The 13,492-nt window shown below is 51.7% G+C and overlaps 1 protein-coding gene across 5 annotated transcripts in view; it reads left to right on the top strand.

The window, feature by feature from the left end:
- Positions 1-630: 630 nt before the first annotated feature.
- Positions 631-13,492, top strand: part of tgo (Aryl hydrocarbon receptor nuclear translocator homolog tgo) — a 54,560-nt gene continuing 41,698 nt past the window's right edge. For 3 of the 5 annotated variants that reach the window (XM_011152437.2, XM_011152438.3, XM_025298800.1), the window contains exon 1: positions 5,097-6,430. In XM_011152437.2, the coding sequence (XP_011150739.1) occupies positions 6,189-6,430 (242 nt within the window). In that variant the 5' untranslated portion in view covers positions 5,097-6,188. Of the gene's footprint in view, positions 867-2,236; positions 2,286-5,095; positions 6,431-13,492 lie in introns of those variants that run through there. The other 2 variants (XM_011152439.3, XM_011152436.2) reach the window with 2 other exon arrangements.

A 13,492-nucleotide genomic window follows, 5' to 3' on the forward strand; every position in this document is an offset into this window, starting at 1 on the left:
TATACTGGAGAAAACAAATTCCTGCTCACGCACCCCTCGTCTACAATAGAAGTCGTAGAGTCGGAAGTCGTAGAAATTGACCAATCATAGTCCGGTAAGAGAAAAATAATCGATCGCGATTGGTCAATTTGTATGACTTACGACTCTATGACTTCTATTGTGGACGAGGTAAAACTCTGTCAGAGATTGTAACGAAACTATTGGCCTGTTCGTTTTGTCTGCACTGCTGAACTGGTGCAACAGGTTGAAGTGAGAAAACCTATGTTTGTCTCATTTTAACTTAATGCACTAGTTCAGCAGTGCAGACAAAACGAACAGGCCTAAAGGCTCGTCTACAATAGCTGTAAGAGTAAGGCTGTAAGGCTGTAACGTAAGTTGTCAGCGAATGAAAATATTTCATTTCGTGTCTTGCAACCTTACAGCCTTATTCTTACAGCTAATGTAGACGAGCCTTAATAATGAAATTAATTTCAAGCTTAATTCTCACTTTCCTCTGATTGGCCAAATTTCCGTCTCCAATTCGCAGTGAGAGCGAAAATAGAAACGAACAAATCGAGGAGTCAGTTAACGGTGCGTCGCCGATAGGTGGCGCCTGGAGTGACTCTGACTGCGCGGCGACTCACGGCGCTCCTGCAGGCCCAGTGCGAAAATAAAAGCCCGGAGGCCGAGTGGAAACTCCAAAATGGCGCGACTGCGAAGTGTAAACACCCAGTTTTGATGTCGATGCAGAGTGTAGAAGCCGTCGTACATTCGCGTCAATACCTAGCCGCGCCCGGCGCACCCCGTTTGTTTTTCGTCGCAACGAGTGGCAAGAGGAAATCCCGGCTGAATGTTCACCGTATCCACGATCGCCCATTCGATTCCAGGTAAATCCACGGCGGGTTTGTTTCCGTGACTCGTTTTGATGTCATCTAGTGCTTCTGCCCGCGCGGCCGCATGCTCCCGTGAATTCACAGTACCCACCGTGTGTCCTGTCGAGGAAATGTGTTCGTCGTTTCCTCTCGAGGCGCAACATTTCCCTAAGGCCCCTCCACGCACTCTCGTGTACACACGCAACCCACACTAGACCACTAGTGGCCCGAATAAATTGCTCCAGTTTTATCATGTAAGATGCCAGAATGAAGAAAAGGGAAGGATATAGCTGTGCTCTACATCTCGTCTGATGTGTTTGCTATAGTAATCTTTTAGTGCCTGTTGAGTCATGATTAGAGTAGATTGAGTGAGAATTTACTTACCATGATTAGCTATATACTGATGTGGGTTAGAAGCGAGTGTTTGTTGCAGCAGTAGTTAATAGGTTGTTGTAAGTGAAAGGAGATCAATTTTCAGCAGCCGGCAACTGAGATATTAATACTGATAAAGAAGAGAGACAGGATTGGTTATATTTTGGTCGATACATTGATCGATGCTGCTATAATTGATTGTTAGGTTCAATTTTATCAGTATCCTGATTATCTTTTAGAAATATACATGTGGACTTTAATATAGTAGTTAATGTTAATTAGATATGATTGGTTGTTGGAAAACATGAAAAATTATTAGCGAGGTATAGATGTAGAGTACGGTTTGTTTGATGTTTGATAGATATTGAATGTCTCGTACAGTATATTAGTAATCTTAGTATGGTTAGAGGTTCCAATCCACTCAAGCTCATAGTTGTGAATCAGATCCTGAAATTCTTGCATAGAGAAGATCAGATTAGCTAGTTTGACATTTTAACACTCAGAAAAGATGATGTAAAATTTTCCATGTTGGCTCAATGATAGAGAAGGGTATGTTGTTCGCATGCTCTTAAAAGTAGTCTCTTTTTGAATTGATTATCTTGAATTTTTTATTACAATTATATATTTATATTATAGTACATTGATCAATGCTAATATAATAATTGATTGTTAGGTCCAATCTTATCAGTATTCTGATTATTTATTAGAAATATATATGTGGACTTTACTGCGGTAGTTCATGTTAATACATTAAGTATCATTGATTATTGGAAAATATGAAAAATTATTAATTAGCGAGATGTAGATATAGAGTACAGGTTGTTTGATGCTTGATAGATATCAAATGTCTCGTAAGTGTATTATTAATTTTTTTTTTAATATAAGTTGCTTAATTACATGGCAGAGACGAAACTGAGTATACGCATTGTGTATTTTAATAATAATTACAAATCGATTATTCAGTCAGATCTGTCGCACGAAGATACTCATGTGCAATATCTCGTGTTTTTCAGGGAGCGACCCAAGCAAAATGGCACAGAAGCGCAGTGCTGTCCACATAGGGTGAGTTGTAAAAGTAACATGCATATTTAGGTTTAATCGAGACACTCGGTTCTCCCCCAAACCGAAGTCCTAAAATCGCATCGCAGAGAAAAACGAGTACCCTTACGCATAGAGTAACACGTTGAAGTCGACTAATGTGAAGAAAGCCGAAGGGGGGGATAATCCATATAACTCGATGAGAAAAAGGCAGTATTTTCTGAATTTATTACAAGAAAAGTATTAAGCAGATACTTTTGAAACTTTCAGAAGACTCTTAATTGGTACTCTAAACAAGTAAAAAATATTTGCATAAAAGAATAGTATGAATATAGTGGATTTTAAAGGCAATTGTTGCCACTAGTTGCTACCAGATCCCGCTGCATCCTGTAGAGGCGCAAAAGTATTAACACGAGACCATCCTGCGTCTTCCGGCGAGGAATGTCGGGATAAAATACAAAGTCCCTCTCTCCCTCTCTTTCGGAAAGTATTCACGCGACGGAAAGTATCCATCATCCCATGGTACGTCGAAGGATGGGGAGGCCTGAGTCGAAAAGAGGCGCGACGTGTTGAACTCGATGAGAATAGCTTGCGATCGAGAGGCGAATTTCGCGGCGCGGCGATTATTACACGCGGTGTGTCGCGCTTGATTGACGCGGTTCTGAGAAATGATGCAGCGGGATCAGTTACGGCGTTTGCCGCGCATAATACGGTGAGCAATTCTCCGCCACCCCGACAATGGCCGCTGCTCGGCTAACGTCCCGCCTTCGCCGCACGGCGCGGCGGGAGAGGCTCTTTGCGAAAGCGCGCGCAAGAAACATTTCGTTATCGTACTTAAACACCGCTCGTACTTTTATCCGCACGAGCCTTTTTCGAAAACACTTCGCTGCCGGGGGAGTTTCGGCACGCGAGAGCCGCCGGCGCGCAAATGTCAACCGCCGACGCCGTTGACGCGCCGCGCGAATCCTCGCTACTTCCGCGCCTCTATCAAGCCTCATTAAGCGCCCGAGTGTCATTAACGCCGCAACTACCGGCGATTGGCGCGACCTGTTTCTTCGGCCGCTGTGGCCTCGCAGGACCGTCTATTTACTTCCCTTCGCAATCGTACGCCCGACGCTCGCCGTTAGACAAATTCCAGTAATTTTCACCCCGATGGCCGCTTCGAGTTGGAGCCGCCAGATACGCGGAATAGACGTGACCGCTCACGCTTCTAACGAAAACCAAGCCGGGCTTCGGCTCGAAGCGAAACGAAACCCCTTCGAGGGGTTCTCGTCCCCCGCCGTTCGGTTCGCTCGGCCGCTCGCTCGCTCGCTCGCTCGCTCGCTAGCAGCGCGATGCATCCCGCGGTTAAAAGTCGTGCTTCGCAACGGTGGCTGTCCCGGGCTCTCTGGTGGGAGAAGTGATAGTCCTCACCGGGGTATACCGCAGCAGCACATTATGCGGCTATGGTGGAATCAGTCACTGGCGAGTTGTGGGTGGTGGCTAGTCGGCGACCCGTCCGTCCGTCCGTACATACGTACGTGCTTCCGCGTCGGGCCGCGTCGCTTCGCCAGCATCGATCGCGATCGAGAGAGCGCCACGCCGCGCCGCGCCGCGGAAAATTCCGAACGCCTCGCGCTGTGACGCGACGCGCGGACGTGACGAACGCGCGATCGCCCTCGGGTCTCGGCTTTGGATTCGACTTCGATGACGCCCGAGGAAGAGAGCGAGCCGCCGCGCCGGCGAACGAGTGTTCCTCTTTGACGGGCCGAATCAAGTCGGTGTCGTCCCGCGAGGGCTGCCGGCAGCTCAACATGTGGAGCACGTCGCGGTAGATGCAAAGGACCCGCTGCGACCTCTCTCGCCGGGAGGATCCCGAATTCTGCGGAATCCAGCGGAGCGCGTCTCTCGCCGCCGCCGCCGCCGCCGCCGCCGCCGTCGTCGACGACGACGACGTCCTCCTGCAAGCCGATGATCTCAGCGTCTGGAGAAAACCGCGGCGAGCGAGTCATCCCGCGCGGCTAACCGCCGCGACGCGGCCGCGGCGCGGGGGGAGCGCACGGTGCGGTTTCGCGCGGGAACTCTCCCGAGACAGAGAGAGAAAGAATTTGCGTGCGCGTGTCTCGTTACGCGAGCTCAGCCGAACTAATTTAGAACGAGTCACGAGAGCCCGTTTCACGGCTTTCTCGCCGGCTCTCCGGCGCCGCACGTCTTCCAGGAGAAGAGGACCTTGCGCGCCTCGTCCAGTCCAGGAGAATTCGGGAGGAAGCCGCGAGGACTCGGGAGATGCGTCTCCGCGAGCGAGGCTAAATCGGCGCCGATTTGCCTCGCCAGGTCACCGGCGCGGCGCGGCGCAACCTCACTTCTTTTTCTTCTTCTTCTTCTTCTTCTTCAGCGATGGCCGCTGCCGCGGTTTTCCCGCCGACGACTAGCAGCAGTGCGACGATTCGACGGCGCGAGTGCGACGACGACGGGCCGCCGAGCCGGCGAGCCCGCGGCTCTCGTGACGCCCCGGCCGATCGGCCGAGACAATAGTCGCGTTAACGGAGCGCGTGGGCAGGACGCTCTGGAAAGCGAGCGGAACGGAGAGCCCGCCGCACGCGGCGTGAAAGTGGCCGGGCCCGCGCGCGCTTTCGAAAATCGAAATCGCGCCAACGTGGCCGAGGAGGCGCGCGCGCTTCGCCCTCTCCGTGCTTTCCTTCGTGCTCGATTAATCGCGCGCGCCGACTAACGGCATCGCGATCGTGCCGCCGCTCCGCCGCCGGAGAAACGCGGATTTTGCTCGGACCCTGCGGAATATATCCGGCAGGAGGGAGGGAGGGAGGGAGGGAAGGGGCGCCCGTCAAAGCCGCGGCGGTGTGAAGCCGCGCGTTTCCCGAGTCTCCCGCCGGGATACGAATTTCCCGCGGCGCGCTGCCCGCGGGAGAGCGGAAGGTGGACTTTGTCACGTGCACGAGAGGACGAGGATTCGTATCGGCCGGCCGCGAGATAAACGCGGGATTCCGAGAAGTGCGCGAGGCGATAAAAAATACCCGCGCCGGGTAGTCGCCGGTGGATTTTCGGCGCGCCAGGCGCGCCTCTTCGACTCTTCGCACCGAGGGATCCGAGGAGATGAGCGGATCGGCAGCATAACTTGTCGCAACGCAACAGCAGCTTGGATCTCCCCGAGAACGACACTCGCCGGAAATATCCTCCGCCGAAGACGACTGATCGGCCGCTGGATCGATGCTGGATCCACGCGCTTTGTCGCAGGTACCCGAGGTGACAGGATAATACGGCAAGGAGGGTCCCTCGAAATCCGCCGCGCTATTGAGCCCTCAAGGTGTCCTCCCGCCCGGAGACCTCGTCTTCGCGCGAAAGCGCACCGCGAGCGTCGAATCGCAAAAACACGACGGCCGACGAGCAGACCGCCTGTCGGCGGCCGCTCGTCACGCCTTGACGTACTCGCTCGACCCGGAGGTGGCGGCTTCTTCACGTTGAGGGAGGACAACGAGGCGATCACAAAGCGACGCCCCGGAGCGTCGATGTTACTAATCGAGAGTGCGTGTGTAATGGCTACGAGCGAGGATGCGAGAGCGCGCGAATAAAAGGAGCCGCTGTGACCGCGGAGGAGCGGCCGATTAACTCGGCGACGGAGCCGATCCGGAGCCGTTTTCCCCGAGAGAGAGAGAGAGAGAGAGAGAGAGGTGTGCAACATCGCGACGACCAGTCAGCTCGCCGGCGGTTCAACAACGACTCGTCCCCCGATAACGAGGACCTTGGCGAGGCGCGACACGAGGCGGCATGCGATCTCGCGCCGACGAGGCGGCCGATTGACTCAACTCAGGGTGACTGCAGCTCTCTCGGCTGCGCGTGAGGCCCCCCGCGGGCGACTTCCAGCACGAGCAGCTCGGCCGGACGGGTCGAGCCGGAAACGCCGGCAAAATTGAGTACCTCGGCAACAGCAGCATGTACGGCGGCGGTGGCGCGGGCTACGGGCCCGACCCGGGCCCGGAACCGGGCCCTTCGCACTACGCGTCCCCCTCCGCCACGGTGGGCTACCAGTTGGCCCTACCGCCGCCGCCGCCGCCGCCGCCACCCCCGCCTGTCTGCCCCGCCAGCGGAAGTCAACTCCTGTCTTACGGCCCCGACTTATCGCCTCATCATATCCAGCAGGCCCACGCGGAGACCCAACAGCCCAAGAGGCGAAGGTAGAGAGAACAAGCAAACTGCGTTACCTCTTTCGCACGACGCGCCTCGCGTCGCTCGCCCTCAACTCGCCCCTGACTCACCCCTCCGAATCGAGTAAAGAGAATGAACCGCGCGGGACTTGAATATTTTTATTGACCGCGCGCCGCCGGCTCTCGTGACGTCGATTTCCGTCCTCAAGCCAGTCGAGACCCCTGATCGCGCGCGCGCGCGCGCGTGCAACTTTTCGTCTAATCGCCGCTGCAGATTCTAAAGCGTACGCGCCGGCTTAATCACGCGTCCTCAATTAGCGCCCGCCACATCGCGATTCGTCAGCCACGCGTCGGCCGCTCTGACGTGGCGCCGACGATTCGCAGAATCTAGCCTCGCGAGCGCGACAGAAAGGAAAGAGGAGGGATCAAGACGAAGGAGGAGGAGGAAGAGGAGGATGACGAGGAAGGACAGATAGCAGCCGTGTTTGAATCGAGAGATTGCCCGATTATCGACGGGCGTAAAAATGCGACGTAGATGCGATCTAACGCGCCGAGCGCCAAACGGCGCTTCTCTAAAACTCCTGGAACGGCCTTCCAGGACGAGACACATTGGAAATCCAAGGAAAATGGGTTGTTCGGCGATTTTCCGCTCTCCCGCGGCACTTTCGTTTAATCGACTACGGAATATACGAGGTTTGATGACAAAGTAACGAGAATTTTTAATTTTCTCGGAAAGTATTTATTTAATCTTCAATGTTTATCCCATCTCCTTCAAGTCCCCCTGTGATATTATACACTTGCACCAACGTAGTTTCCAGTTTGAGAAACATTGGTGGAACGCCTCTTTAGGTATCGTCTTGAGCTGGATCTGCGATTTCGCCTTTATCTCATCTATTGTTGAAAAACGTTGTCCTTTGAGTGTCCTTTTGAGTTTGGGAAATAGGAAAAAGTCACAGGGGGCCATGTCTGGAGAATAAGGTGGTTGTGGCATCACAACGGTGTTGTGTTTCACCAAGAACTGTTGGATAAGCGAAGCGGTGTATGCTCTCTGATCCGACATTTCGCCACACAAAAAGTCGCCAAACACACTGAAGTACGTCTTGCTCATTCACTCGCCAAACACAAACTAAGCGTCGCAGCTGCCTGAAAATTGACACGTACTGGTCACTGGTAGTGCTACCAACACACAAGAAAGAATCAACCGAATAGACAGGATACAGCGCGCGCAATTTCAAAATTCTCGTTACTTTTTGATCAAACCTGGTACGAGCATAAAGTTCGGAAATCTCGAACGTCGCTGCGATTCATTTTATTCATCCTTTTTCGTCGGTAACATTAAACGTAAACACTGCACGGGTAGGTTCGCGAGTCCCTCCTCGCAGTATGCAACTGCATGAAGAAAGAGCGGGTCTGAAACGTCCCGCGCTAACGAGAGTGAGAAACGTTACAAAACATACGTATAGTCTTACGCCGGGTAATTTCCATTCGCGCTGCGACCGTCGCGTATTATTGTTGGTCGTTATGTACGAGTGTTATTGCAGAATCAGCAGGTTTTTGTCCGCATCAGCATGTCGGCCGGCGGCTCGCATAACGATTGATGTAGCGATTTTGCTTTCCGCCGTATTAAAACCGGCCGACGGGTGTGAACGATTCGTCTTCTCTTTGTATAATTTTATATTTATTATCAGGAGTGTGGTTTAAGTCTTTTTTTAGGCTTTCGCAAGAGATGGTACTAACATCAATTTTGTAAAAGATTCCATTCCAGTCACAGCTATTGTTTCCCTTGGTGCTTTGGTATTAATCCATGATATTTAGTCATTTACTAACAGCAGATGCGATAAAAATCGCGTTGATATTATCTTAAAAATGCTTCCTAAGGAGCATCCTCGACATGCTTTTGTTTTTTAATCAGAAGAAATCGGCGGCTGAAGGTCATAGAATTCTGATAGAAACTTGTGTGGTGATGTTGCTCCATCAATTAAGACATGTGAATATCGACTTAGACAATTCGAAAGTATTGTCGTAAATCTTACCGCACTCCGCGTACTCTCCAGACATTGCTCCATCCGATTATCACTTGTTCCGGCCGATGCAACATGCTCTGGAGGAGATGCACACCTTTATAACTTGGAGCAAGTGCGAAAATTTGTTGAAAATCGGATCAACTCCAAAGAAGAATCTCTTTATCGTCGCGGAATCCATCTCTCGCCGGAAAGATGAGAGAAGCTTGTCGAAGACGAAGGAAAATATTTGTTTGTTTTTGTTTTTGAGAAAGAAACCCTCAAAAAGAAATCACACTCCTAATATATTTGTCGAATCCTCCGGCAGCTCCGACGCTCTCCTGAGCGTCGCGACTCGGGAATATTTCAAGCAAACAGCCGCGTGCCGGTACTCGTCGGGGCAAAAAGTCGATTCATCGGAAATAGCTCCGGCTCCGGCCGGGGGATGCGAGCGCGCCAAGGGGCGTCCTTCCCTTTTCTTTCATTCGGCCATTATATATCCTCGCCTCTCTCCTCAGCGTGGCCTTACTTTCATCGAACCCAACGCGGTCACGCGCCATTGATTCCCCGGCTTCGTCTCTTAGCGGTCGCTCGTACGCGTGTCACGACATTCCTGCCGTTCCGTTGGCAGCTTTGGGGCGCGTTGCCGTCCGATTAGTTCGATCGTAACGGCGATTTGCGCCGACTGAAGGATCCGTTGCGTGGATGTTTGCTCACTTGTTGCTCTCCCCCCGGAGACACGCGGCCGAGTGAGAATTTCCAGCGGGCTCCTCATGCCTGCCGAGCACGGGAGCACCCCTTTTTCTCTCTCTTTCTCTCTCTCTCTCTCTCTCTCTCTCTCCTTCTCTCTCTCTCTCTCTCTCTCTCTCTCTCTTCGTCGAAATTATTTCATCAAACGTCTCGAGATCGCGTGTCGCGCGAGAGGAGATCCTCGTCGAAGAGCGACTGCGAAGTTGAAGCAGCCGTTCTCCGACTCGCGATCGTGTTGTTCAATAACTCGCGGGCAGTTTCCGGCGTTCGAAGAGCGCGCGCGCCGAAAAGGAAAAAGAAGCAACGCGGATACGAGCGACGGTGTTTCGAGCGTATTTCGAAACGAGTTCGTGCCGCTCATTTCCTGCATCGTACCTCGCGCATAAAGATTGACACGCGTATCTTGTATAAAAAAAACTTTTCGCGCGCGCGGCCTTGGGCGAGGCGATACTCGGGCGCAGTCATCGAAACAACGATAACGATAATCTCGCGGAACCATAACGAAACTCGTGCAAGACGATATTATGAGAAGGATACACATAATTATAGTCCTAGGCACGTGCGGCGCGATAAGCCGCGATATCTAAAAATGTATATTAACAAAAATGCAGCGGCGCGCGATAGGTGGTGCGACTTTTTATCGCGCGCAATGGAAGAAGCCTCTCTCTCTCTCTCTCTCGCGCTCGCTCGCTCGCTCGCTCGTCGTGATCGCCGATAAATCTATCGAGATTAGAAGGGGAGGGAGGGGGGAATTTTCAGCTATCTGCGCTACGTGCCGAGAGAATCGTCGCGGGAATCTCGATCTTTTTTTCTTTTCCTTTTCACTGATCATCACGCGCTCGCGTTTTACGCGCGCGCGACAGCTTGAGTAATGTCGGCAGGCAGGCCGATGCTGAATAAGTGCGTCCCCGTCGGCTGCTTTTACGGTGCAAATGCAATCCAAACAGCATTCGCATAATTGGAATGTGTGTTAAAATGATTACCGCGCGCGCGCGCAATTAGCATCGAGCGGCGGAGAAAGGCGCGCATGCTCTCCGCGCACGCACGACATGTAAAGAACGAACTACGCTGATCGCACACGGTCGACTTTGAATCCCAAAGCGTGAAGGATAAAAACACGCTCGGTATAAAAGGAAACAAGAAAAACGCGCATCGACGCACCTCCGCGCTAAAAAGCGGAGGAGAATCAGCGGAAGCGAGCCGGCGCGGCGCCTGCCGAGTCGCTCGAGCAGTCTCTCTTATAGGAATATAGGGACAGAGCATAGAGTTGTGAGGGGGGATAACCATTGCGGGACGGTGCGACGAGGTAAACTGTGCCTAAATCTAATTGGTGGTTGTGCTGTGTGTAAGTATTTGATACATACATAGACGTGTATGAAGTTGCGTGTGAGTGAAATTATGAAAAAAAAAAAAAGACATGCATATAACCTCTGCAAAATACTGTCAGTGTAAATGATTCTCATCATTTTATTACATTTACTATTTGCCAGTGACGGCCAAGTCGTTGCATCACATGCTTTGAATATGCGCACTATTGTAACCTATTGGTCTGTTCTTTTTAGCTGCACTACTGAACTGGTGCAATAAGTTAAAGTGAGAAAAAATATAGTTGTCTCATTCTAACTTATTGCATTCTAACTAGTTCCGTAGTGCAGCTGAAAAGAACAGACCAAATGAAACTTAGGCATAGTCGCCCTCCGCATTTCAGCACAACTCCCCTCGCCTATCTTACGGGTTTATGCTCTGTCCCTATATTCCTATGTCAATGGTCTCTCCTCTCGTGTCTCTTTCATAATCGCGCCGACTGTCATCATTTGCGAGTTCGCGTCCGCTCTCTTTCGCAAAGCTCCACGGAAATTAATTCAACGACAATTAACTCGGCTCGAGTCCCGGCGATCGGCAAAGTTTCCGCGGAAAGTCCCCGCGGGATAAAATCTCCTTTCTTCGCTCTCAGTTTCTCCGGCTCTCTTTCCTTCTTCTTTCGCAGCCGCGGAGACTTTTCTTCGGAATCCCCTCTATCGCGTGCGTCGCCGCGCAAGGAGACGGACAAAAAAAGAAGCGGTCGCGCGATAAACGCGGCGCGGCCGTGTTTCCTCGTACGCTAATGAGGTATTACGCAGCGCGCCGATCGCGTTCGATTCGCTCGTCCTCGCGCAGGCACGCCACGAGGCGAGCAAACTACGTCGATCGCTGGCGCCGTCTAATGCGACGAGCTTAGCGCTGAACGCCCGGCACGCTGCAGGCAGCGCGGGCAAAACCCACTCGGCGCGGAATTCGTCACGTAGCGGAGATTTGCGGCCGCCCGGTCCGGCGCGAATCCACGTGACCGATTACCAGATCATTACGCTACGCAGTGATGTCTCTCTCTCTCTCTCTCTCTCTCTTTGCTCTCCTCTCCTCTCCTCTCCTCTCCTCTCCTCTCCTCTCGCTCCCCCGGCTTCGGCAGGTGAGCGGATCTGCCGCCACGTGTCGTGCGTGCGGCAGCGCGCGCCGGATCCGCGAAACGTCGGCGAGACGCGGAGAGCTCGTGATGGACGAAAAAAATTGCAAAGATGGAGCGGCATGGCTGTGAATTGAGATTTAGACACTCGAGCGAGTCTGATCGATATTTCACTCGAGGCTCTTGTCTCCTCGCCGTGGCCATCTTCATTCATTCAGAGGCGAGAAGATACACTCTGAAAGGTGTCGCGAGATGTGTCGAGGCGGGAAGATACGTCCACAAAATGACGCTTGGAGAAACGAGGTGAAAAAGTGATATGCGTTGATCTTGATTTCTTTTTTTTTTTTTTCGGGGCGGAAAGAAGATCCGCTCGATCGATCGCGAGCGTCGTTCTGCGAATGTGTCCTTCTGTCGATGTAACTCGCGAGAATTTTTCGCCCGTACTTGTCCGCCTGCGACGTCATGAGTCTCGGAAGGATCCGTACGTGAGATAACGAGCGGCGAGGAAAATTGAGACACCTCGGCAGCGCGTGAGACGACCCTGATCCGTCCGACCAAGCCTGTCAAGTTCGAGTCGCCTGGACGTCGTATGACGTCGTGTCGAATGAAAGTGTCGCGGAGCTGGACATCGCGATCGAAATTGAAATTCGCGTCGGATCGCGGACGGCCGTCGTTCGTGCTTCGCCGAAGGAGGAATAAGCGAGTACAAATCGGCCGGCCACGCTCGTATCGTCATTATCGACATCATATTCGTTCTCATGCGCGCACACATGATACTTTTCCGAGGCACGGCACGCTCCCGCCACCGGTAGGAGTCGTTGAACCGGATGGCTTGACGCCGAGGAAAGTGTGTTTCGAGATTGAAGCGCGTATTATTTTCATTCATAATTAAGGCCCTGTTAGTAACGCTCCGTACGCGCGGCCTGCGATGCATATTTATGTCATACATACGATCGACATGCATCTAGACGCATGCCGCTCACCACGCATACATAAGGCAATGGCGAGCTGAATGGCAAGCTTCTGCCGGAGGAGGAAAAAAAAATACGGCTCAGTTGCGGCTCGAGCTTCCGTCGCTCCGATGTCGGTCTGAAAAACTCCTCGCTGCGACACGCTCGTTGATTCATGTCAGTCTCTCTCCTTTTCCGCAATTTCGCAAGATTAACCCTTGAGAGCTACCATCAAATATCGTCCCGAGGTAGAGATGTACAAACATCGATCGATTTAAGAATCGATTCTCCGTTTTCCAATCATCGATTTTTTTCCGATGTTCTTGAAGATTGATTAGTCGATAGCTTTTCTGCCCAGATGTTGCTGAATTTTATTACTGGATGATTGAGATCGTCTGCGTTGGAATCATTACCCTAAAGGTAGAGTAGTATTTGATTAACCAATCATGATTAAGAGATCGTGGTTCTTCTTGTCCTGATTGGTCGATTAAATGCTACCTAATCCTTAGCGTGTTGTTTCCAAACGCAGCCCTGGGGACCAATCATGGGCTTTTCCCATTGAATTCGTGAAAAGGGAACATTTCATTGATGAATATTAAGGTGAATATAGGTGAGTGAAATTTCTCACTTCTAACGAGTTACCGCTATAGAAAGGATTCATGATTGACCCCTCCTGAAGTCTCAGGGCGCCACGATTCTAAAGACCTAAGGACTGCTAAGCACCAAATTTAAAAATAATCTTTGAAACATGGAAAATAGATTTTGGCAATATCTAGAAACCGAATGGAGAAAAGTCCTATAATGCCTTCCACTTCCGGTAAAGATGGATCTTGGATTGGACGCATCCGTGTAGAAATAGGCATAAGAACTCTCGTAGGCAGCGCGATGCCCGACACAAACCGCGACCAGCGCAAAAACAAATATCTGCATCCCGCTGGCTTAAAAGATGCTA

Source organism: Harpegnathos saltator, unplaced genomic scaffold, assembly GCF_003227715.2.
Source record: "Harpegnathos saltator strain DR-91 unplaced genomic scaffold, Hsal_v8.6 scaffold240, whole genome shotgun sequence".
Taxonomy (NCBI): Eukaryota; Metazoa; Arthropoda; class Insecta; order Hymenoptera; family Formicidae; genus Harpegnathos; species Harpegnathos saltator.